The 24,703-nt window shown below is 56.3% G+C and overlaps 1 protein-coding gene across 1 annotated transcript in view; it reads left to right on the plus strand.

Annotated features, from left to right (window-relative positions):
- Positions 1-22,515, plus strand: part of MROH1 (maestro heat like repeat family member 1) — a 69,592-nt gene extending 47,077 nt beyond the window's left edge. Inside the window, exons 31-42 of the mRNA XM_060243037.1 lie at positions 1,667-1,821; positions 2,048-2,213; positions 4,443-4,639; positions 7,006-7,143; positions 7,604-7,718; positions 10,722-10,868; positions 11,636-11,824; positions 12,189-12,344; positions 12,428-12,562; positions 18,585-18,687; positions 18,835-18,900; positions 21,812-22,515. Coding sequence (XP_060099020.1) covers positions 1,667-1,821; positions 2,048-2,213; positions 4,443-4,639; positions 7,006-7,143; positions 7,604-7,718; positions 10,722-10,868; positions 11,636-11,824; positions 12,189-12,344; positions 12,428-12,562; positions 18,585-18,687; positions 18,835-18,900; positions 21,812-21,897 — 1,653 coding nt within the window. The 3' untranslated portion in view covers positions 21,898-22,515. The remainder of the gene's footprint in view (positions 1-1,666; positions 1,822-2,047; positions 2,214-4,442; positions 4,640-7,005; positions 7,144-7,603; positions 7,719-10,721; positions 10,869-11,635; positions 11,825-12,188; positions 12,345-12,427; positions 12,563-18,584; positions 18,688-18,834; positions 18,901-21,811) is intronic.
- The last annotated feature ends 2,188 nt before the right edge of the window (positions 22,516-24,703 follow it).

Genomic DNA, 24,703 nt, shown 5'->3' on the forward strand with positions numbered 1-24,703 from the left:
CAACTTTAATGCCAGGAGCTCTCAAAGTAGAAGTGTAGCTTAGAGGGAGCTTAGATTAAGATAGGCCCGCTTTTCTCCCAGGTGGGCCCAGAGCAGCATACAATTTCCCTCTCTTTCCGTTCCCTCACCCAGCTACTCTGTGAGGGGCAGGTAAGGCTGAGAGAGAGACTGGCTGGCTCAAGGTCACCTGCTGAGCTTCTATGGCAGAGTGGAGGCTGGGATTGGAGACTGGTTGCTGCTCTGACCACAACCCCGTGCTGGCCTTTTGGCCTTAGAAGAAAGAGCCCTGCTGGGTCAGGCCAGGGAGGGTCCATCTAGCCCAGCCTCCTGTCTCACACGGGCCAGCCAGTTCCTCTGGAGGGCCAACAACAGGGCAGAGAGGCCGAGGCCTTCCCCTGAGAAGAACATCAGGAGAACCCTGCTGGGTCAGACCAGAGAGGGTCCATCTAGTCCAGCATCTCATCTCACACAGTGGCCAACCAGTTCCTCTGGAGGGCCAACAACAGGGCAGAGAAGCTGAGGCCTTCCCCTGAGAAGAACCTCAGAAGAGCCCTGCTGGGTCAGACCAGTGAGGGTCCACCTAGTCCAGCCTCCTGTCTCACACAGAGGCCGACCAGTTCCTCTGGAGGGCCAGCAACAGGGCAGAGAGGCCGAGGCCTTCCCCTGAGAAGAACATCAGGAGAACCCTGCTGGGTCAGACCAGAGAGGGTCCATCTAGTCCAGCATCTCATCTCACACAGTGGCCAACCAGTTCCTCTGGAGGGCCAACAACAGGGCAGAGAAGCTGAGGCCTTCCCCTGAGAAGAACCTCAGAAGAGCCCTGCTGGGTCAGACCAGTGAGGGTCCACCTAGTCCAGCCTCCTGTCTCACACAGAGGCCGACCAGTTCCTCTGGAGGGCCAGCAACAGGGCAGAGAGGCCGAGGTCTTCCCCTGAGAAGAACATCAGGAGAACCCTGCTGGGTCAGACCAGAGAGGGTCCATCTAGTCCAGCATCTCATCTCACACAGTGGCCAACCAGTTCCTCTGGAGGGCCAACAACAGGGCAGAGAAGCTGAGGCCTTCCCCTGAGAAGAACCTCAGAAGAGCCCTGCTGGGTCAGACCAGTGAGGGTCCACCTAGTCCAGCCTCCTGTCTCACACAGTGGGCAGCCAGTTCCTCTGGAGGGCCAGCGAGAGAGCAGGGAGATTGCTGTGTTCCAGGGCTGCTGCTCCAGCCTGTTTGGAAAAGAGCTTCAGTTGTGGGGGCTCAGCAGTGCTGGGCCAGGAAGTGATGAGGAAGGGGGGGGGGGATGGTTTGGGGTGGGGGTTGGGGTGCATGTGAGGGCCCAGCCAGAAATGCCCTGCTGCACCTTGGGAAGGAGAGAGGTGTGTTCTTTGTGTTGGGGGGCTGGGGGAGAGCCTGAGCCAGGAGGTTCCGCAAAGGAGGCAGCAGGGGTCTTTTCTCCTGGCAAATGAGGGGCCGGTCCAGGCGGCGTTTCCTCTCCGGGCCAGCGTGTGGCGCTGTCTGATTACTTGCAGCATGCTGTGCGGCACAGTGTCCACGGAGAGCTCCCCCTGCCAGGGTTAGAGGAGACTCTGCTGGGCCTCCTTGGCACCTGCCGGGTGCTGGCAGAGCTTGGGGGTGGAGAAGAGTCCGTCTGAAGCTGCTGCGCTGCCCTCCCCGTAGGTGCCCGAGATCCTGGGGGTGGTGCACGCCAAGCTGCAGGAGGTGGACGAGGAGCACGTGCGGAAAGCTGCCCAGCAGACCGTCTTCATCCTGGCCTCCCAGCACAAGGCCGCTGTTGTTTCTAGCCTCCTGGGCCACCCCCTGCCCCTGGACAGGTAAGCAAGGCCCCGCGGCTTCTCCAGGGCGGATGGGTGGGCAGGTGTTGGCTGGCCTTGAAGGGCTCTGAGCACTTTGCAGTTGAGCCCAGGGAGGCTCGGGGGGGGGGGGGGGGGTTGTGTCCCTTGATGCTGGGGCTCTTCTCTTGCTCTTGCCTCTGCGTCTGCCCTCGGGGGGGGGGGGTGCTGGCATGCCAGGAGGGGTCCTGATGAGGCTCTCCTGCAGCTGCACAGGCACCCTGTGGAGGGCGCTGGCTCCCGACCCCACCCTGGCTTCCCAGGTCATAGAACTGCTGCTGGAGAAGATCAACCGGGACGTCCCCTACAAGGAGAACAAGTCCTTCCTGCGGGGGAGCAACGCGGAGCGCGTGGCCACCCTCCTGCCCCTCTCCGTAAGTGTCTGGGGGGGGGGAGGGGGAGTGCGGCTTCCTCCAGCCTCCCCACCTGGGCCCCTGCTCTCCTCTCCTGTGTCAGGCTCGGTCTCCAGGAAGAGCACCTCCCTGGCCGCCGTATAATGCCTATTAGTGCTAATCCGTTGGCTCATAAAGAGCCTCTCAGGTGTTCGTCCTCCCGGGAGATCTCTGTGCATTTTATCCCCCAAGAAAATAAGCGCCACTTGGCAGCTCTCAGAGCAGGAAGGCAGCTGTGAAAATTTCCTCCTCCGCTGAAGCAGATGGCAGTGAATCCCTCTTGCTGGAAGCCAGCCAGCAGGGGGTTCTTAGGGTCTCTTCAGCCCTGCCCCCCACCCCTGGCTGTTGTGCTTCTGGGGAATCCCAGTTCCTTCGGCGGCAGAGACAAAAGGGAGATGTGGGGGGGGGGGCAGCCAGCAAGAGAGGGCTGCAGTTGAGGCCCAGGGCCAGGGGGGGGGGGGCAGCCAGCAAGAGATGTGGCTCCTGGGTTGTGGAGGGCATTGTAGGTTGTCCCCAGCACCTTGAATTGAACCAGGAAACAGACTGGCAGCCCACGAAGCAGTTGCACAAGAGGCCCTGTGTGTTCCCTGCAGCTACTTCCTGACAACAGTTGAGCTGCCACGTTCTGGAGTAGTTGTTGTTCTCAAGTTGTCTTCAAGTTGCCCCCTGTAGAGCTTCTTGTACAATTTTGGTCACCACACCTCAAAAAAGATATTAGAAAAAGTGCAGAAAAGGGCAACTAGAATGATTCAAGGGCTGGAGAACTTTCCCTATGAAGAAAGGTTGAAAGCTTGGGGCTCTTTAGCTTGGAGAAACGTCGACTGTGGGGTGACATGAGAGAGGTTGACAAGATTCTGCTTAGGATAGAGAAGGTAGAAAAAGAAGTACTTTTCTCCCTTTCTCACTATACGAGAACCTGTGGGCATTCAATGAAATTGCTGAGCAGTCGAGTTAGAGTGGATAAAAGGAAGTCCTTCTTCACCCGAAGAGTGATTAACATGTGGAATTCACTGCCACAGGAGGGGGTGGCGGCTACAAGCAAAGACAGCTTCAAGAGGGGATTGGGTAAAAATATGGAGCAGAGGTCCATCAGTGGCTATTAGCCGCAGCGTACTGTTGCAACTCTCTGTCTGGGGCAGTGATGCTCTGTACTCTTGGCACTTGGGGGGACAACAGTGGGAGGGCTTCTAGTGTCCTGCCCCACTGCTGGACCTCCTGATGGCACCTGGGTTTTTTGGCCACTGTGTGACCCAGAGTGTTGGGCTGGAGGGGCCACTGGCCTGATCCAACAGGGCTTCTCTTATGTTCTTATGTGACACAGAGTGTTGGACTGGAGGGGCCATTGGCCTGATCCAACAGGGCTTCTCTTATGTGACACAAAGTGTTGGACTGGAGGGGCCATTGGCCTGATCCAACATGGCTTCTCTTATGTTCTTATGTGACACAGAGTGTTGGACTGGAGGGGCCATTGGCCTGATCCAACATGGCTTCTCTTATGTTCTTATGTGACCCAGAGTGTTGGACTGGAGGGGCCATTGGCCTGATCCAACATGGCTTCTGTTATGTTCTTATGTGACCCAGAGTGTTGGACTGGAGGGGCCATTGGCCTGATCCAACAGGGCTTCTCTTATGTGACCCAGAGTGTTGGACTGGGTGGGCCATTGGCCTGATCCAACATGGCTTCTCTAATGTGACACAGAATGTTGGACTGGGTGGGGCATTGGCCAGATCCAACAGGGCTTCTCTTATGTTCTTATGTGACGCAGAGTGTTGGACTGGAGGGGCCACTGGCCTGATCCAACAGGGCTTCTCTTATGTTCTTATGTGACGCAGAGTGTTGGACTGGAGGGGCCACTGGCCTGGTCCAACAGGGCTTCTCATGTTCTTATGTGACACAGAGTGTTGGACTGGAGGGGCCACTGGCCTGATCCAACAGGGCTTCTCTTATGTTCTTATGTGACGCAGAGTGTTGGACTGGATGGGCCACTGGCCTGATCCAACAGGGCTTCTCATGTTCTTATGTGACACAGAGTGTTGGACTGGAGGGGCCACTGGCCTGATCCAACAGGGCTTCTCTTATGTTCTTATGTGACACAGAGTGTTGGACTGGAGGGGCCACTGGCCTGATCCAACAGGGCTTCTCTTATGTGACAGAGTGCTTCTGTGGCCTGCTGCCTTCTCCCCCCGACCTCTCTGCTGCTCTTTCTCCAGGCCACATGTGCTCTGCATGAACTCCTGTCTGTCCCGGAGTCTGGGCCTGCTGTGGTGGGCCTTTACGCGGAGCTCTTTGTGACACTGCTGCTGCGGGTGAGCTGCACGGTGGGCGTCCAGTTGCCCAAGCACCTGCCCTCCAGAGAGAGGAAGAGCCTTATCTGTGGGCCGCCCCCCCGGGCTCTTGACCCCTGCAGGTACGGCTAAGTGAAGTGGTTGGGCTGGGGAATGTGCGTGTGATGAATATGTGGGATTCACTGCCGCAGGAGGGGGTGGCGGCTACAAGCATAGCCAGCTTCAAGAGGGGTTTGGACAAATGTATGGCGGTAGAGGTCCATCAGTGGCTATTAGCCACAGCATATTATTGGAACTGTCCAGGGATGCTCTGGATTCTTGGTGCTGGGGGGGCACAATGAGAGGGCTTCTAGTTTCCTGGCCCTACTGATGGACCTCCTGATGGCACCTGGGTTTTTTGGCCACTGTGTGATACAGAGCGTTGGACTGGAGGGGCCACTGGCCTGATCTAACAGGATTTCTCTTAGGTTCTTATGTCTGGGGCAGTGATGCTCTGTATTCTTGGTGCTTTTTTGGGGGGGGGGGTGGAAAGTTGAAGGGCTTCTAGCCCTACTTGTGAACCTCCTTTCTTTTTTGACCACTGTGTGACACAGAGTGTTGGAGTGGGTGGGCCATTGGCCTGATCCAACATGGCTCCTCTTAGGTTCCTATGTGTGTTTGGGTGTGTGTGTGTGTGTGTGTGTGCAGGTTCCCTCTCTGCCATGTGGAACTGATTTTTGTTTTTCATCAGCGCAACAGCAAGTGCTCGGCCTGTAATATGAGGGCTGGCTAATGCTCCACGGCCCATAACGTATTAGGTATGAAGGCAGGCCTGACCTCCGTGGGGGGATTAGCCCCCTGTTTTCCACACACTCGTCTCCCCCTAAATCAGGAAATATTAAATCGCTCTTCCTGTTGCAGCCGGGGTTGTGGTTTGAATTTGCATTCCTCAAATGGCGCTGCGGTGCTTGGCCGCGCTGCTGCCGGATTGGGTTACGGCTGCCTCTGCAGCAGGGGCTGGAGCGGATGGGCTGAGAGCCATCCCGGCATGGGGGGGGGGGACGGGAGGAAGCTGGTCTTCCTCCCTTCATGGAAGCCGGGGAGGGGTGCGCGGCCCTCCCACGAGTCCCAGGTAGCCCCTCCTTCACGCCAGCAGAGCGGCTAGAGGGGTTGGGAAGCCAGGCGGTTTGCCTGGTGTGTGTGCAGACCCCCCCAGATTTGGCCTGTGGAGCCCCTGGGGCTTGGCTGAGGCTCTCGAGGAGGGGGGGATACAGATGCCCAGTTGCTGGGTCTTCACCGTTTGAGAGCCAGTTTGGTGTAGTGGTGAAGTGTGCGGACTCTTATCTGGAGAAGCTGGTTTGATTCCCTGCTCCTCCACTTGCAGCTGGTGGAATGGCCTTGGGTCAGCCAGAGCTCTCGCAGGAGTTGTCCTGGAAAGGGTAGCTTCTGGGAGAGCCAGTTTGGTGTAGTGGTTAAGTGTGCGGACTCTTATTTGGAGAAGCTGGTTTGATTCCCTACTCCTCCACTTGCACCTGCTGGAATGGCCTTGGGTCAGCCATGGCCCTCGCAGGAGTTGTCCTGTGAGAGCTCTCTCAGCCACATCCACCTTACAGGGTGTCTGTTGTGGGGGGAGAAGATCTAGGAGATTGCAAGCCGCTCTGAGACTCTGATTCAGAGAGAAGAGTGGGGTATGAATGTACAGTGGTCTTCTTCTTGCGCCTGGACTTGAGTGAGAGGGCTGGAAGCGCTGCTGCAGAATCACGCAGCCCCTGAACTGGGCTGAGCAGAGGGAGATGGGGGTGGTGTGGTGCGGGGGGGCTTTGTCAGCCTCCCGCTGCTGCCTGGGCTCTCCCTGGGCATCATAGCCATGAGCTCCTGTGTTGGGGGGGGGGAGCTTTGCTTTGGAGCTGCTGAGCTCTTGAGTCGTGCTGGAGGGGAGGAGCCCCTGGCAAGGTTCGTGGGGAGACCTGGAGCAGAGCTGGCCCATTGTAGGGCTGTCCGGAGAGGCCAGTTGGCAGGCTTGTGCTTGGGGCTGCATCCGGGTGCCAGCTGGGTGGTTTTTGTGCCAGGCGCTTGACCCTCTGGTTCCACCGCAGCTCTGGGTTCTGCAGGCCCTGGAGCAGAGTAGGGGGTACATCCCCGCCCCATGGCTGGTGGGGTTTCTGCGTGGGAGGGAGGAAGGGGACTCTGGCTGCTGTGGGGCAGGAGCAGATTGCCCCCTGAGCTTCTTCCTGCAGGTGGCTCTGCCTCAGCCACCCTCCCGATGCTTGGGGCTCCAGAATCGTCTCCCTTCCAGATCGTTGGGATTTGGTGTGACTGGCTAATGGAGACTTCCCTGGTGCCCCCCGCAGCTTGCAAACAAAACGCTTGCCCTGTGCCCCTTGGGAGGCTCTTGGGGCATGAGGGAAGGGGCTGCGTTGGCTGAGGGCGTCCCCCCTGCGAGCACTGAGGCACGAAGCCCCAGGGCGTGGGGCTTACGGTGCCAGTGGGGTCTCTCTGCCCTCTCCAGCTCTGCCGTGGAAACCCTGAAGGCCATGTTGATCCAGGGGGGCAGCGGGACGGTCACCAGAGCCGTGGCAGATGCCGGTGGCTGGGAGCTGCTGCGCAGTATGGAGAAGCACCACGAAGGCGTGGCCCTGCTGGCCAGGTAGGTGGGCCCGGCCAGGAGCTCTGCGGAGAGAGGGTGGGAGGGAGGCTTTTCTTGGTGCTCAAGCACAGTCTGCAGGAGGGACAGGCTGACCTCAGGTGACTCCAGGGGGCAGGCAGATTGGAGACCGGACAGCATGGCCCTGAAGCCTGGAGTCTGTGGTGCCCCCTGCAGCTCTGGATGACTGGGGAGGGGTTGGGCCCAGGTCTTCCTCTTGGGCCGGAGAGGCAGGTGCGTCTTCCCTTGGGAAGCCACCCTGAGCCTGCTTCAGCGGGGAGGGTGGGATATAAATAAAATGATTGATTGACTGATTGGGACGGGAGGAGCAGGACACAGTGGAGTGTTTTCTGCCGGCCTGAGGGCAGAGAGGATTGGCTGTGCATCCTGGGGTGTGTGGGGGGGGGCGGGAAGGATGCTCACTCTGTGTGTGTGTGTGTGTGGGGGGGGTGCTGTTTTGCAGTGCCATGGCAAAGAACGCTGGTCCCAAGCTCTCCCCGATTGTCAAGAGCCTCGTGCCCATGCTGAACAGCATCTACGACAGCCAGAGGGTCACCACCATGGCCTTCTTCGCAGAGGTGAGTTGGCTGGAGGGGGGCTGCTGCTGTAGCGCAGGGGTGTCGAATTCACTTGTTACGAGGGCCGGATCTGACATAACTGAGACCTTGTTGGGCTGGGCCATGTCGGGCTAGGTTATGTGTGTACCTATTTAAGATTAGGTAGCAGAGATATAAATGCTATAAAGAGCACAAGCAAACACAAATATATTTTTTAAAAAACTTAAAACATGCTTACAATGTTAGCACCCATTGGACTTAAAGGTGCTTTCTTTGTATCTCTCCCGTGGGATCCAGGGAACTGGGCAAAGGAAGCTCTGGCTCTTTCCTTTCTTCCCCAGGGACTGGGGTGGGTGGGAAGCCTCAGCCAATAGAAAGAAGAGAGGTTTGGCTTGGTAGCTCTGCTGTGAGATTGAGGGAGCCTGGCAAAGCAAGCTGTCCCTCCCCCCTTCCTTCGCAAGGGAGGAGCCTCAGCCAATGGAAAAAATAGAGGTTTTGCTCTGTAGCTCCTGTGCGATTGAGCAAGCCTGGCAAAGCAAGCTGTCCCTCCCCCCTTTCCTTCCCAAGGGAGGAGCCTCAGCCAATGGAGAAAATAGAGGCTTTGCTCTGTAGCTCCTGTGCGAATGAGCAAGCCTTGCAAAACAAGCTGAGATGCAGAAGGAAGCAAGAGAGAGGGAGAAAGAAGCAGATGACAGCCAGTTGCTCGGGGGCCTGATAGGAGCCCTCTGGAGGCCTGTTTTGCCCCCCAAACTGCATGTTTGACACCCCTGCTGTAGCATCCTTCTGTCGGGCTGAGGGTGAGCGGGGCTCTCTTCTGTCTCCCCCTCCCCCCCCCCTCCGCTAGTAGAATGAGTTGTGCAAAATGGGCTGGCTGTTGGGTCATGGCCCCGGGGGTGGAAGAGGAGCTGATGCTGCGGTGTGCCCTGCTCTCTTCCTGGCATCCCCCAGCCCCGAAGGGGAGCTCAGCTCCGCAGCCACAGCCAGCCAAGCTCGGTCTCCTTGCCCTTGACGTACCGCCCTGAGGAATGGAGTGAGTCAGGCCGGCTTCCTCTGCCGCTGTCCCCCTCCCCCGCCTCACCCCCTCCAGCCCCGGGGCTCTTCCAGCGGGCTTTGTCTGCACAGAGCGGCTGCCACGCTCCAGCCCTGCTCGTAAATGCCTCTTGAAGTCTCCGCTGATGCAGCAGCCCGGGATTAAGGCCGCTCTTGGCTGGGGGGGGAGGGCTGGATGCTGGCTGCCCGGCCTGCCGAGGGTTCGGAGAGCAGGCGCTCGAGCTCCTCCCCCTCGGCAAGTCAATGAGGTGTGAGCTCTTTGTGCAGGGAAGAGGGCCCTTGGAGCCTGGTGGGGGCTGCCAGGACGCCAGTGGCGGGTTGTGTGTGGGGGGGTCAGATGTCTCTGTGCATCTGGGGTGGAGCCTCTGCTTGGCATTCAGGAAGCCCCTGGCTCCGTCCTGGCAGCGTGATGTGAAAGTCCCCCACCTGCAGAGCCACTGCTGCTCTGGGTAGGCAGCACTGACCCTGATGGACCGACGGTCTGGTTCTTTGCTTCTGCATTCGTTGGGTGGGCTCTGTCTCATAGAAGGGACCTCCAGGGTCAGCTCGTCCAACCCCCTGCATGAGGCAGGAAACTCATAAACCCCTCCCCCTAAATTCACAGGATCTCCATTGCTGTCAGATGCTGATCTAGCCTCTGTTGAAAAACCCCCAAGGAAGCAGAGCCCACCACCTCCGGAGGAGGAAGCCTGTTCCACTGGGGAACCTGTCAGAATCATATGGAAGGGACCTCCAGGGCCATCTAGTGCAACCCCCTGCACAAGGCAGGAAACTCACAAACCCCTCCCCCTAAATTCACAGGATCTTCATTGCTGTCAGATGGCCATCTAGCCTCTGTTGAAAAACCCCCAAGGAAGGAGAGCCCACCACCTCCCGAGGAGGAAGCCTGTTCCACTGGGGAACCCCTCTAACCTCACAAACCCCTCCCCCTAAATTCACAGGATCTTAATTGCTGTCAGATGGCCATCTAGCCTATGCTTAAAAACCTCCAAGGAAGGAGAGCCCACCACCTCCCGAGGAGGAAGCCTGTTCCACTGGGGAACCTGTCATAGAATCATATGGAAGGGACCTCCAGCGTCAGCTCGTCCAACCCCCTGCACAAGGCAGGAAACTCACAAACCCCTCCCCCTAAATTCACAGGATCTCCATTGCTGTCAGATGCTGATCTAGCCTCTCTTGAAAAACCCCCAAGGAAGGAGAGCCCACCACCTCCCGAGGAGGAAGCCTGTTCCACTGGGGAACCCCTCTAACCTCACAAACCCCTCCCCCTAAATTCACAGGATCTTAATTGCTGTCAGATGGCCATCTAGCCTATGCTTAAAAACCTCCAAGGAAGGAGAGCCCACCACCTCCCGAGGAGGAAGCCTGTTCCACTGGGGAACCTGTCATAGAATCATATGGAAGGGACCTCCAGCGTCAGCTCGTCCAACCCCCTGCACAAGGCAGGAAACTCACAAACCCCTCCCCCTAAATTCACAGGATCTTCATTGCTGTCAGATGGCCATCTAGCCTCTGTTGAAAAACCCCCAAGGAAGGAGAGCCCACCACCTCCCAAGGAGGAGGCCTGTTCCACTGAGGAATCGCTCTAATGGTCAGGAAGTTCTTCCTAATGTTGAGCCAGAAACTCTTTTCATTTAATTTCAGCCCATTGGTTCTGGTCCTACCTTCTTGGGCCACACAAAACAATTCCACACCCTCCTCTATATGGCAGCCCTTAGTACTCGAAGATGGTGATCGTATCACCTCTCAGTCGCCTCCTCTCCAGGCTAAACATCCCCAGCTCCTTCAACCTTTCCTCATAGGACTTGGTCTCCAGACCCCTCACCATCTTTGTCGCCCTCCTCTGGACCTGTTCCAGCTTGTCTAGATTCTTCTTAAAACGTGGAGCCCAAAACTGAACACAGGTCTAACCAGAGCAGAATAAAGCGATACCTTCACTTTGCATGATCTGGACACTATCCTTTTGTCTTCCAGCTCCTCAAGAGCAAAGTGGTCAGTGACCTGATCCTCTTGGAATCCATGATGGACAACATGACCACCCGCCAGAGAGACCCTTGCACAGCCGTGCGCATGCTGGCTCTGCGGGGGCTGGGCAACATGGCCTTGGGCTCGCCAGGAAAGGTGAGGGCAGAGGAACTGCAGTGGCCTGCCCAAGAGTGGGGTGGGCATTGCTCTTGTGGCCCCTCCCTGGGCAGGGCTTGAATCTCTGTTGGTAGGCGTTGCTTTGGAAGGGACTACAACTCCCATGGTGCCCTGCCCTCCACAAGCCAAGGCCCTGCATCGGGCTCTCTGGAGCTGCCTGGGGAGAGTCCTGGAGGCTCCGGAGGCCATGAGGTTTCTGCTATCCGTGGCTGCCTTTCCTTTGTCTTTTCTAGTCCCCGAGGGATGCTTTCTGCCGGCGTCTGGGATTTCTGTCCCGCCCTCCCCGCTGAAGCAGGCTCAGGGCGGCTCACAGCATAAAATCACAACAAACGATTAAAATTCCACAACAATTACAAAGATTTAAAATTCCAAATTTAAAATGAAAACAATCCAAAAACAGTCTGGTGCTAACTAGTATCCTTCAAGATAGTTCCAATGGCTTCAGCATTTAAGTTCTCCCGACAGTAGCAGTGGCTCAGCGTCAGTTAAAGGCCAACCGGAAGAGTGTGGTCTTACAGGCCGCCTTGCGGAATTGGGCAAGGTCCCGCAGGGCCCTCACTTCCTCCGCCAGTTGGTTCCACTGTTTGGCTTCCCCTTGCCCTGTTGGCATCTTTCCTTCTTGCCCAGCCTGCACACTCTCCCCTCACCCATGGGAGCTGCTGCTCTCTGACGCTGCCTCCGTGCGGCTTCGGCAGGTGTGCTGCCCCCGGACCTCCACCGACCTCTCTGGACCTTCCCTCCGGCAGGTGAGGCAGCACGGCACCCAGCTGCTGGCTTCCATGGTGAACGGCCTGGACGACAAGGACGACCCCCACCACACGGTGGCCCTGGAAGCCATGGGCAGCCTCTCCCGCCTCTTGCCCTTCACCGAGGAGAGAGACGTCCGCTCCCTGCTGCTCCACATCGCCATCCGCATCCGGCCCTTCTTTGACAACGTGAGATCGGGGCGGGCGAGGAGGATCCCTGCTGGCCCCACCGGAAGCTGTGGGTCACCCCATGCCATAGCCAGGGGCTGCTGAGCCCTCTGCCCATCAGTGGGCATGGGGGGGGAGGGCCTGACTGAGGAGAAGGGGAACCCTGCAGGGGGGAGGAGCTAGAGCTCAGCCCCTGTGGGGCCTCTGCTTGGTCATCTTTCCTCCGCTAGGTCAGCTGCAGTTGTGAGTCAAGGTGTGGAGGGGGCTGAATCTCTCCTTTCCCAGAGCCCGGTGTGTGTGTGTGCACGTGGGGGACCCGTGTGGGTCAGTTGTGAAAGCGAGGTGCAGAGCCCCTCTGAGCTGCCCATGGTGCCTTCCCCTGCAGGAGAAAGAGGCGCTCCGCCAATCCTCCATCGTCCTCTTTGGGAACCTGACCCAGTTCAGCGCGGGGAGCTGCGAAGACGCCTTCTTTGAGCAGATCCTCAACGGCCTGGTGACCCTCCTCCTCCACCTGCAGGACCCCCAGCCAGAGGTCATCAAGGTGGGCCCCCTGCTGGGGTGGGGGGCGGGGCCTTCGCGGTGGAGCCAGAGGAGTGCCTGACCTGCCCCTTTCCCTACCGCCAGGCCTGCAAGTTCGCCCTGCGCATGTGCGGCCCCAGCATGGGCTGCCCCATGCTCTGCGACATGTTTCAAAACCACCTCCATGAGGACCGGAGCCTCCATTACGGGGAATTCCTGAATGACGTCTGCAAACACCTGGTGAGTGAGAGGCAGCCCTGCTAGATCATAGAACCATAGAGTTGGAAGAAGGGGTCTCCAGGGTCATCCAGTCCAACCTGCTGTATGATGCAGGAACTTCACAAAGACCTCCCTCCCCCCACACACTCCCAGTGACCCAGAAGATGACCCCAAAAAAGTCCAGGATCCCTGGCCAAGCCAGCCTCAATAAAAGTTGCTCCCTGATTTTTACCAGAGACTCTTAACTGAACTGCCGTGCTCAGAGTCGCATATTTCCTCACTAGTGTATACCTGCTTTATATATAATGTGACTCCTCTGCCCTTCCTTATTTGTCTGTCTCATAAGAACATAAGAGAAGCCCTGTTGGATCAGGCCAGTGGCCCGTCCAGTCCAACACTCTGTGTCACATAAGAACATCTGAGAAGCCCTGTTGGATCAGGCCAGTGGCCCCTCCATTCGAACACTCTGTGACACATAAGAACATCTGAGAAGCCCTGTTGGATCAGGCCAGTGGCCCCTCCAGTCCAACACTCTGTGTCACATAAGAACATCTGAGAAGCCCTGTTGGATCAGGCCAATGGCCCCTCCAGTCCAACACTCTGTGTCACATAAGAACATCTGAGAAGCCCTGTTGGATCAGGCCAGTGGCCCCTCCAGTCCAACACTCTGTGTCACATAAGAACATCTGAGAAGCCCTGTTGGATCAGGCCAGTGGCCCCTCCAGTCCAACACTCTGTGTCACATAAGAACATAAGAGAAGCCCTGTTGGATCAGGCCAGTGGCCTGTCCAGTCCAACACTCTGTGTCACATAAGAACATCTGAGAAGCCCTGTTGGATCAGGCCAGTGGCCCCTCCAGTCGAACACTCTGTGACACATAAGAACATCTGAGAAGCCCTGTTGGATCAGGCCAGTGGCCCCTCCAGTCCAACACTCTGTGTCACATAAGAACATAAGAGAAGCCATGTTGGATCAGGCCAATGGCCCATCCAGTCCAACACTCTGGGTCACATAAGAACATAAGGGAAGCCCTGTTGGATCAGGCCAGTGGCCCATCCAGTCCAACACTCTGTGTCACATAAGAACATAAGGGAAGCCCTGTTGGATCAGGCCAGTGGCCCATCCAGTCCAACACTCTGTGTCACATAAGAACATAAGAGAAGCCATGTTGGATCAGGCCAATGGCCCCTCCAGTCCAACACTCTGTGTCACATAAGAACATAAGGGAAGCCCTGTTGGATCAGGCCAATGGCCCATCCAGTCCAACACTCTGTGTCACATAAGAACATAAGAGAAGCCATGTTGGATCAGGCCAATGGCCCATCCAGTCCAACACTCTGTGTCACATAAGAACATAAGAGAAGCCCTGTTGGATCAGGCCAGTGGCCCATCCAGTCCAACACTCTGTGTCACATAAGAACATAAGAGAAGCCATGTTGGATCAGACCAATGGCCCATCCAGTCCAACACTCTGTCTCATAAGAACATAAAGAGAAGCCATGTTGGATCTGACCAATGGCCCATCCAGTCCAACACTCTGTGTCACACAGTGGCCAAAAAACCCAAGTGCCATCAAGAGGTCCACCAGTGGGGCTAGAAGCCCTCCCACTGTGTCTCCACCCCAAGCACAAGAATCCAGAGCATCACTGCCTCAGACAGAGAGTTCCAACAATGCGTTGTGACTAATAGCCACTGATGGACCTCTGCTCCATGTGTTTATCCAATCCCCTCTTGAAGCTGGCTATGCTTGTGGCCGCCACCACCTCCTGTGGCAGTGAATTCCACGTGTTAATCAACCTTTGGGTGAAGAAGGACTTCCTTTTTTTCATTCTAACCCAACTGCTCAGCAATTTCATGGAGGGCCCCCAAGTTCTCGTATTGTGAGAAAGGCAGAAAAGTAAGCTGTATTCTCTTTTAAGAAAGCTGTGTTTCCCTCAGTCCTAGCATTCCAGTTGTGAGTGTCGTCCCTCCAGGTTTGAGTATTAGGCCGGAGTCCCCTTCTAGTATTAGGACTTCCAGTTCCTCCTGCTTGTTTCCCATACTCATGTAGAGCCTATTAGTGGAGAGGCATCGAAATCCATGCTTTATGCTCCTGGAGGTTTTGGAGTCAATGTGACCCAACAGATGTGCCGCTTCCTGCAAAACTTTAACCTTATCCCGTTATTGGCGCCCATGCTCCCCCATGTGATTTCATTTAGAGCTCTCCTCATTAGGTTTGCAAGGGGTTTCCCAAACACACTTTTTCCTACCTTCATGAGGTGCAAACCGTCTCCCAATAGAAGAACTTCATCTCGAAAGCGTAAGCCATGGTCCCAAAATCCAAACCTTTCCAGATGATGCCATCTACGCAGCCAGTCATTTATTCACAGCCTTCTCCTTTCCCTTCCCAAACCACAGTCTTTGACAGGAAGAAGTGACAAAAGCACAACCTGCGCTCCCAGCTCCTTCACCTTCTGCCCTAGAGCCATGTGGTCTCTTTCAATACATTCAGGGCTGTCCCGGGCAGTATCATTTGCACAATGGAGAGCCAGTTTGGTGTAGTGGTTAAGTGTGCGGACTCTTATCTGGGAGAACCGGGTTTGATTCCCCACTCCTCCACTTGCACCTGCTGGAACGGCCTTGGGTCAGCCATAGCTCTCTTATCTGGGAGAACCGGGTTTGATTCCCCACTCCTCCACTTGTAGCTGCTGGAATGGCCTTGGGTAAGCCAGAGCTCTCTTATCTGGGAGAACCGGGCTTGATTCCCCACTCTTCCACTTGCACCTGCTGGAATGGCCTTGGGTCAGCCAGAGCTCTCTTATCTGGGAGAACCGGGCTTGATTCCCCACTCCTCCACTTGCACCTGCTGGAATGGCCTTGGGTCAGCCAGAGCTCTCTTATCTGGGAGAACCGGGTTTGATTCCCCCCTCCTCCACTTGCAGCTGCTGGAATGGCCTTGGGTCAGCCAGAGCTCTCTTATCTGGGAGAACCGGGTTTGATTCCCCCCTCCTCCACTTGCAGCTGCTGGAATGGCCTTGGGTCAGCCAGAGCTCTCTTATCTGGGAGAACCGGGTTTGATTCCCCACTCCTCCACTTGCACCTGCTGGAATGGCCTTGGGTCAGCCAGAGCTCTCTTTTCTGGGAGAACAGGGGTTGATTCCCCACTCCTCCACTTGCACCTGCTGGAATGGCCTTGGGTCAGCCAGAGCTCTCTTATCTGGGAGAACCGGGTTTGATTCCCCACTCCTCCACTTGCACCTGTTGGAATGGCCTTGGGTCAGCCAGAGCTCTCTTATCTGGGAGAACCGGGTTTGATTCCCCACTCCTCCACTTGCACCTGCTGGAATGGCCTTGGGTCAGCCAGAGCTTTCTTATCTGGGAGAACCGGGTTTGATTCCCCCCTCCTCCACTTGCAGCTGCTGGAATGGCCTTGGGTCAGCCAGAGCTCTCTTATCTGGGAGAACAGGGGTTGATTCCCCCACTCCTCCACTTGCACCTGCTGGAATGGCCTTGGGTCAGCCAGAGCTCTCTTATCTGGGAGAACCGGGTTTGATTCCCCACTCCTCCACTTGCACCTGCTGGAATGGCCTTGGGTCAGCCAGAGCTCTCTTATCTGGAAGAACCGGGTTTGATTCCCCCCTCCTCCACTTGCAGCTGCTCAGATGGCCTTGGGTCAGCCAGAGCTCTAGTAGAGAGACAGTTTGGTGTATTGGTTAAGTGTGCAGACTCTTATCTGGGAGAACCGGGTTCGATTCCCCACTCCTCCACTTGCACCTGCTGGAATGGCCTTGGGTCAGCCATAGCCCTGGCAGAGGTTGTCCTTGAAAGGGCAGCCGCTGTGAGAGCCGTCTCCAGCCCCACCCACCTCACAGGGTGTCTGTTGTGGGGGAGGAAGGTAAAGGAGATTGTAAGCCGCTCTGAGACTCTTTGGAGTGGAGGGCGGGATATAAATCCAATATCTTTATCTACCTCACAGGGTGTCTGTTGGGGGTGGGGGAAGGTAAAGGAGATTGTGAGCCGCTCTGAGACTCTTCGGAGTGGAGAGTGGGATATAAATCCAATATCTTCATCTACCTCACAGGGTGTCTGTTGTGGGGGAGGAAGGTAAAGGAGATTGTAAGCTGCTCTGAGACCCTTTGGAGTGGAGGGCGGGATATAAATCCAATATCTTTATCTACCTCACAGGGTGTCTGTTGTGGGGGAGGAAGGGAAAGGAGATTGTGAGCCGCTCTGAGACTCTTCGGAGTGGAGGGCGGGATATAAATCCAATATCTTCATCTACCTCACAGGGTGTCTGTTGGGGGTGGGGGAAGGTAAGGGAGATTGTGAGCCGCTCTGAGACTCTTCGGAGTGGAGGGCGGGATACAAATCCAATATCATCTTCTTCTTCTTCACTCACATGGATCAGCAAGAAAGGATAATTAGCCGTGGGCTAGACAAGTTTTCCTACCCTTTCAGTCATGTCCTGGATGTGCGTAGCTGGTAGACAGCATACCTCTTGAGACGACAAGTCTGGTTGGCACACTTTGGGCTCTACCCCTCCGAGAAGGGAATCCCCAATTACCCGCTCATGCCTTCTCCTACACTGGGAATTAGAAGCTCCAGTCCTCTCATCCACAGGGCCCTGAGTAATTTCCTTCAAGCTTTGTGGAGGCTGGGGAGGTAGCCGCCCTTGTCCCAGTGGTCCAGAATCACTCTGTGGGGAGAGCCTGCAACTGATCGCTTATCTGTAAAGGCTCTGAATGTTTCCTGATTGTCATGTTTCTGCAGGTTACCTTTTTCCATACACCCTCCTCCTGTGTTGGGTGCTTCTCCATTTAGTGACGTATCTTCTCCTCCTCCTCCTCCTTTTGCCCTCTCAAGAGCACTTCATGCATTCTGTCCATGCCATAAACTGGAGTGTGGACAAATGTGTCTCAAACCCCTGCATCTTCTCCTTCAATAGGGCTGTCAACTTACACTTGCTGCAAGTGTAATTGCTGTTACTCTCAAGGAAGAATACAAACATGCCCCAGACATTGCATGTCACTGCCTCTGCTCCTTCACCAACCATGCTGTTGCAATCCATTTCCAATCCAAATTAGTTCTGTTTATCTTGTACCTCCCTGTCAACTCCGCTGCCAAATTGCCTCCCAAGACTACTGTGAAGAACTATTCACCTTCCTGCAGGGCCCTGAGGCCAGACCTCCTGGCTAAGAGCCACAGAGCAAGAGCCTTGCAGTTTATAGGCTCAGAGCCTCTGACTCAACAGCCAGAGCAGCAGTAGAGGGCAACCATCCCCAGACAAACAGGCCTTCGTCTCTCAGCAACAGACCAGGCAAAAAACCCACAGAAGCAACCAGAAACCCCTCTCCAGCAGGCTCCAGTCACTCACACAGCACCCCTCACATTTCTCTCACAGCAACCTCAGTTAATGCTCCCCAACCGTTTAGGAAAAGCAAAATTAACACTCACCAGCAATTCTGTTGCAGCTCCTTCCCTCAGCACAGCTGAGTCACTTCTGAGTTCTGGGCTATGCTGCATTTTGTGTTGTGGTGCTATCACCTTTCCAGCACACCTGAGGTTGGCCAGTGGTGTTTTGCACCCATCCCTCCATTTCTCTCAGCAGTCTGCATGAGCAAAATTGGCAGTTTGCAGGAGTGGCTGAGGAGAGCAGTGCCAGATGCTGGGGCACCCTCGTCTGCTTGCTGTGGAGTCATAGCCTGCATCTGCCAATGTGGTGATCTAGAGCAGCCCCTCAGAAATATCTGGCAGAGCTTAGAATGGGGGAGTGAAGCAGTGGGTTGCATTTGGTGCTATATGTCTGGACCCTCACCCAAAGTCTTGAGGGCTTTATGAATAAAAGGCATCTTATAGCAAAACTCCACTAATGGTTGGGAGACCACCACCCCCCGCCCCGCTCCAGGTGGGCCGTGTGGCTTTCCCCATGCAGGACAGCCCCGTGGGTTAGGGAACTCAGGGCAAGGGGCACCTGGGTCTGCTGGTCTGACCAGTGGCGGGGGAGGGGGGGTCCCGTGAGCCCTGCGGCTGGCTGATCCCTGTGGCCCTCTGTCCCTTTGCTCAGATGCAGAATTACCCAGACATGCTCAACCGCTTGATTGCCACCAACCTCTTCTACTTCAAGAGCAACTGGGCCGACATCCGCGCTGCGGCTCCCATGTTTGTGGGTGAGTTGGCGGGGACAGGAGTCCCGCTTGGCAGGAGGGAGTCCTGCCTTCTTTGGCTGCGTGGCTGGATCGGAGCGGGGGGCGGGGGGGGCCGTGCTTCTGCTCCCAGTGCTGGGTGAATCCCCCCCCCTTGTGCCTTCCTCCCAGGCTTCCTGGTTCTGCACGTCGACAGAGAGCACGGCCAGCAGCTGGACCTCGAGGAGCTCCTGGCAGGTGAGAAGGGACTACCTATGGGGGGCGAGTATGGGGGGCTTGCGCAGCTGCCGAACTGCTCTCTGCACAGCGTGGCTCCAAAGGCCGCCTCCATCTTGGGGCATTTGGTACAGTCCCCTCAGAAGAACTTCCTGACCATTGCAGCGGTTCCCCAGTGGAACAGGCTTCCTCCTCGGGAGGTGGTGGGCTCTCCTTCCTTGGAGGTTTTTAGACAGAGGCTAGATGGCCATCTGACAGCAGTGAAGATCCTGTGAATTTAGGGGGAGGGGTTTGTGAGTTTCCTGCCTTGTGCAGGGCGTTGGACTAGATGCCCCTTCCCACTCTTGGATTCTAGGTTTTTAGACAGAGGCTAGATGGCCCTCTGACAGCAATGAAGATCCTGTGAATTTAGGGGGAGGTGTTTGTGAGTTTCCTGCCTTGTGCAGGGGTTGGACTAGATGACCCTGGAGGTCCCTTCCAACTCTATGATTCTAAGTGCAGAGAGAAGCCTGTTCCACTCTCACAGGGTGGGGGTCAGGAGCTGAGATGGCAAGCACAGGGAAAATGTCCAACTTTGCCCATGGGAGAGCCAGTTTGGTGTAGTGGTTAAGTGTGCGGACTCTTATCTGGGAGAACCGGGTTTGATTCCCCACTCCTCCACTTGCACCTGCTGGCATGGCCTTGAGTCAGCCATAGCTCTGGCAGAGGTTGTCCTTGAAAGGGAGCTGCTGTGAGAACCCTCTCCAGCCCCATCCACCTCACAGGGTGTCTGTTGTGGGGGAGGAAGGTAAAGGAGATTGTGAGCTGCTCTGAGACTCTGTCCTTGAAACGGCAGCTGCTGTGAGAGCCCTCTCCAGCCCCACCCACCTCACAGGGTGTCTGTTGTGGGGGAGGAAGGGAAAGGAGATTGTGAGCCGCTCTGAGACTCTTCGGAGTGGAGGGCGGGATATAAATCCAATATCTTCGTCTACCTCACAGGGTGTCTGTTGTGGGGGAGGAAGGGAAAGGAGATTGTGAGCCGCTCTGAGACTCTTCGGAGTGGAGGGCGGGATATAAATCCAATATCATCTTCTTCTAAGAGAAGGAGGCATCAGAATAGGGGGGGCACAGGGATTCCCCCCCACACACAACTGCCCTCAGCGAGGTCACTTGGTTTCTGGAGCAAAAAGCCAAAAAAAGTGGGGGGAGAGGTGGTGCGTGCCGGGGTTTGTGAGGCAGGGGAACCCTGCACGGTTTCATTCAGTCTTTTGCAGCCATCAAGATGCTGGGACCGTCTGTTGCTCCCCCCCTCCCGTCCCCCTGCAGAGTTGAGATGGGGGTGGGCCATAGAGATGTTCCGTTAGGTTCTGTATTGGGGGGTGGGGGGTGGAATCATGTTTTTCGATTTCCTTCCCTGGGAGCAGAGTTCAGGGCAGCTGACATCAAGGGCAGATACAAAACATAATAGGATTAAAGACAACATTAAAATACTTACAACAACTATCAGAGAACAATGCTATGTCTGCAATGACGGAAGACCTTCCGTGTCCCCCAGCGCCCTGGGTGGAGGGGATCTGGTGGAAGGGGGAAAGGGGGAGGTGGTTGTGCTGTCCTCGACCACACGCCTGGTGGAGCATCTCTGCCTTGCGTGTCCCACAGAAAGGGAGTCAGTCCCATGAGGTGTGGAGCTTCTCTAGCAGAGAACTTCACCAGGCAGAGGCCAGGAGCTTTTTGGTCCCTCCCAGGCTAGGGACCCCCAGGAGGTTATTACGACAGTGTAACGCTCTTGCAGGGGCATCTTGAGAGAGGCAGGCCCAAAGGCGTGTGGGCCTTGGCCGCTAGTGGCCTTGAACATCAAAACCAAGACCTTGAAGCAGATCCAGCCCTCCGCTGGAATCCAGCTCAGCTCACGCAGCACAGGCTCCGTACGTGCTGTCTGGGGGGGGTGTTGTGTGGATCCTTCATCCCAAGGCGGCGGCAGCAGCTTCTGCTGAGCACCTTGAGGCCACTGGGGGCGAGGTGTTACCTGGAATAGGTGAGGGGGGCCCTTCCTGCTGGCACCGTCACTGCCCGCAAGTCTCCTGCCCCAGTTTCTCCCCATGCAGAAACCCCGGCTGTTCCAGGAGTAGGAGAGAAAGGCAGTGAAGTCATTCGCTTTCCTGGATTTGGGGGCTGTTTTCCTTGTCAGCAGTGACCTCATCGCTTAGAATAAGGCTCGGAAAATCTTGGAGCTTTCCAGCAAAGCTTAAAAGCCACTAAAAAAGGAAAAACTATCTTTCCGTTGGCTGCCGGAGGGATCCTGAAGAGAGAGAGGCCCGGCTTTGTGCAGCTTGTGTGTGGGGAGAGGCTTTGGCGGGGGAGCGGACGGGGTCACCACACAGCTTCCCGTATTGAGCGCGAGGCTCTCTGGCTGACGGCAGCCCCTGGGGGGGGGGGAGCTCCTGCAGCTGGCCCCACACTGATCCCCGGGAAGGGAAGCGGCTCGGCACATAAATCAGGCCGTCTCTGGTCCACTCTGGAGGGACGGAGAGTCTCGGATTTGCAGTGTAAACATGCTACTGGAAAAATATTATTGTATCTCCAACTGTTTGGGAAGAGCAGCCGGCCTCGCTCCGCTTGTGGCTGGGTGTGTGCCAGGCCCTGGCTGCAGGAACTGACGGGCCCTCCAGAGGTGTGGGGCGGGGGGGGGGAGGCTTTGCCCAGCTGTGCCGAAGACTTGCACCTGGCTGCAGTGGCTGGGCAGCCTGGAGTCTGGACTACCAAGAATTTGGGAATGATTCGGAGCAGGGAGGGGGGACGGAGCTTCAGAAGGCACTGCTGGGGCACTCCTCGTGGGGAGGAGGAAGGCAGGCTGCTCTGACAGGTGGGAGGGCCCTCTTGGGCTCATGCCTGTTGCTTGCTGGGGGGGGGGGGCTTGCTTCTGACCCCTTTCCTGCCCTGCTTTCCTCCCCAGCACTCACCGTCCTGCTGAAGGACCCTGTGACAGCCGTGCGCGTCAAAGTGGCGGAGACCTTGGGCCGCCTGGTTAGGATTGCTTGAGGGGCTCTACTCTGCAGCCTGGGACCCCACGGGACATGGCTGGACCCTCCTTCCCAGGCCCTGCCCCTCGGGGAGGGGCACCTCGTCTTCCACAGCAACCGGGGCCACCCAATGCACGCTGAACTGCAACACCCATCTCAACGAGAAGAGCTGCTCCCCAGGACTCTTCCGCCACGACAGCATCTTTTGAACTGTGATTTTAGGTTTTTAAATGGACTTTTCTGTGCCAGGGACATGCAAGGGCTGGCTGGTCCGGGCACTAGGGAACAAAATGGTTACAGGGCTGCCATTTTCACAGTCCTCCCCTTACATTCTACCACCCCCTTCACCTGTCACCCCCTTCCACACACCCCACATTCCACGGACCCCACATTCCTGGCCTCCCCCTCCACTGGGCCCACTTCCCACCCACCATGGCCATTGGCAAGGCTCACCCCCCTGCCTCCCTCGCCCCACTTGCTCACTCTCACGTCTCCCCCTGGCCGGGGCTCTGGGGCTGCCCTTCTCCTTCTGGGGCTTCCACGGATTCGTTCCACGTTCCTCCCAGCAGGAACTTCTGTGTGTGTACATAAAACCAGACTGCTTATTTTTAAATAAAGTTCTTCGCTTCTCAGAAAAGTGGCGGCACTTTTTCTTTCTTTGCTCCTCGGCTGCCGGACCTTCAAAAGAACTCCGAAGACTGGCCCTGCCCTGGATTGCAGCCCAGGCAAGCTTGATCTCATCAGATCTGTGATGGTGCCGCTTTGCTCTGGTGAGATCTCACTTGGAGTGCTGTGTTCAGTTTTGGGCACCACAACTGAAGAAGGATCTAGACAAGCTGGGTCCAGAGGAGGGCGACGAAGATGGTGAGGGGTCTGGAGACCAAGTCCTACGAGGAAAGGCTGAAGGAGCTGGTGATGTTTAGCCTGGAGAGGAGGAGGCTGAGAGGTGATAGGATCACCATCTTCAGGTACTTGAAGGGCTGCCTTATAGAGGGTGGGGTGGAATTGTTTTCTGTGGCCCCAGAAGGTGGGACCAGAACCAACAGGTTGAAATTAGTTCAAAAGAGTTTCCAGCTCAACATTAGGAAGAACTTCCTGTTAGGGGGGGTTCCTCAGTGAAACAGGCTTCCTCCTCGGGAGGTGGTGGGCTCTCCTTCCTTGGAGGTTTTTCAACAGAGGCTAGATGGCCATCTGACAGCAATGAAGATCCTGTGAATTGAGGGGGAGGTGTTTGTGAGTTTCCTGCATTGTGCAGGGGGTTGGACTAGATGACCCTGGAGGTCCCTTCCAGCTCTAGGATTCTATGATCTTGGAAGCTAAGCAGGGCTGACTCGGGCAAGTACTTGGATGGGAGACCTCCTTGGAATAACAGAGCTGGAGAAAGTGGCAGGCTTTATTCAGCCACCTCCCTGAATATCTTCCAGGCCCCCAGTAGGGGTCAGTCACCAGAGGACGCCTTGACTTCCAGGTGCACTGCACACATGCACAGAAAAATACAAAGAACTCTGAAGACTGAAAGGAGCTATCCCTTACCTGGAAGGTGTCTCCTTAGAGAGCCAGTTTGGTGTAGTGGTGAAGTGCGCGGACTCTTATCTGGGAGAACCGGGTTTGATTCCCCCCTCCTCCACTTGCACCTGCTGGAATGGCCTTGGGTCAGCCAGAGCTCTCTTATCTGGGAGAACCAAGTTTGATTCCCCCTCCTCCACTTGCACCTGCTGGAATGGCCTTGGGTCAGCCAGAGCTCTCTTATCTGGGAGAACCGGGTTTGATTCCCCACTCCTGCACTTGCACCTGCTGGAAGGGCCTTGGGTCAGCCAGAGCTCTCTTATCTGGGAGAACCGGGTTTGATTCCCCACTACTCCACTTGCATCTGCTGGAATGGCCTTGGGTCAGCCAGAGCTCTCTTATCTGGGAGAACCAAGTTTGATTCCCCCTCCTCCACTTGCACCTGCTGGAATGGCCTTGGGTCAGCCAGAGCTCTCTTATCTGGGAGAACCAAGTTTGATTCCCCCTCCTCCACTTGCAGCTGCTGGAATGGCCTTGGGTCAGCCATAGTTCTCTTATCTGGGAGAACCGGGTTTGATTCCCCACTCCTGCACTTGCATCTGCTGGAATGGCCTTGGGTCAGCCAGAGCTCTCTTCTCTGGGAGAACCGGGTTTGATTCCCCCTCCTCCACTTGCAGCTGCTGGAATGGCCTTGGGTCAGCCATAGTTCTCTTATCCGGGAGAACCGGGTTTGATTCCCCACTACTCCACTTGCATCTGCTGGAATGGCCTTGGGTCAGCCAGAGCTCTGGCAGAGGTTGTCCTTGAAAGGGCAGCTGCTGTGAGAGCCCTCTCCAGCCCCACCCACCTCACAGGGTGTCTTGTTGTGGGGGAGGAAGGGAAAGGGGATTGTGAGCTGCTCTGAGACTCTTTGGAGTGGAGGGTGGGATATAAATCCAATATCTTCATCTACCTCACAGGGTGTCTGTTATGGGGGAGGAAGGTAAAGGAGATTGTGAGCCGCTCTGAGACTCTTCGGAGTGGAGGGCAGGATATAAATCCAATATCTTCATCTACCTCACAGGGTGTCTGTTGTGGGGGAGGAAGGTAAAGGAGATTGTGAGCTGCTCTGAGACTCTTCGGAGTGGAGGGCAGGATATAAATCCAATATCTTCATCTACCTCACAGGGTGTCTGTCGTGGGGGGGAGGAAGGTAAAGGAGAGTGTGAGCCGCTCTGAGACTCTTTGGAGTGGAGGGCGGGATATAAATCCAATATCATCTTCTTCTCCGCTGCCCCTGGAGACTGGCCAGAATTGGCTCCCTCCCAACAAGCAGATCT

The sequence above is a fragment of the Heteronotia binoei genome, chromosome 7, assembly GCF_032191835.1.
Source record: "Heteronotia binoei isolate CCM8104 ecotype False Entrance Well chromosome 7, APGP_CSIRO_Hbin_v1, whole genome shotgun sequence".
NCBI classification, from domain to species: Eukaryota; Metazoa; Chordata; class Lepidosauria; order Squamata; family Gekkonidae; genus Heteronotia; species Heteronotia binoei.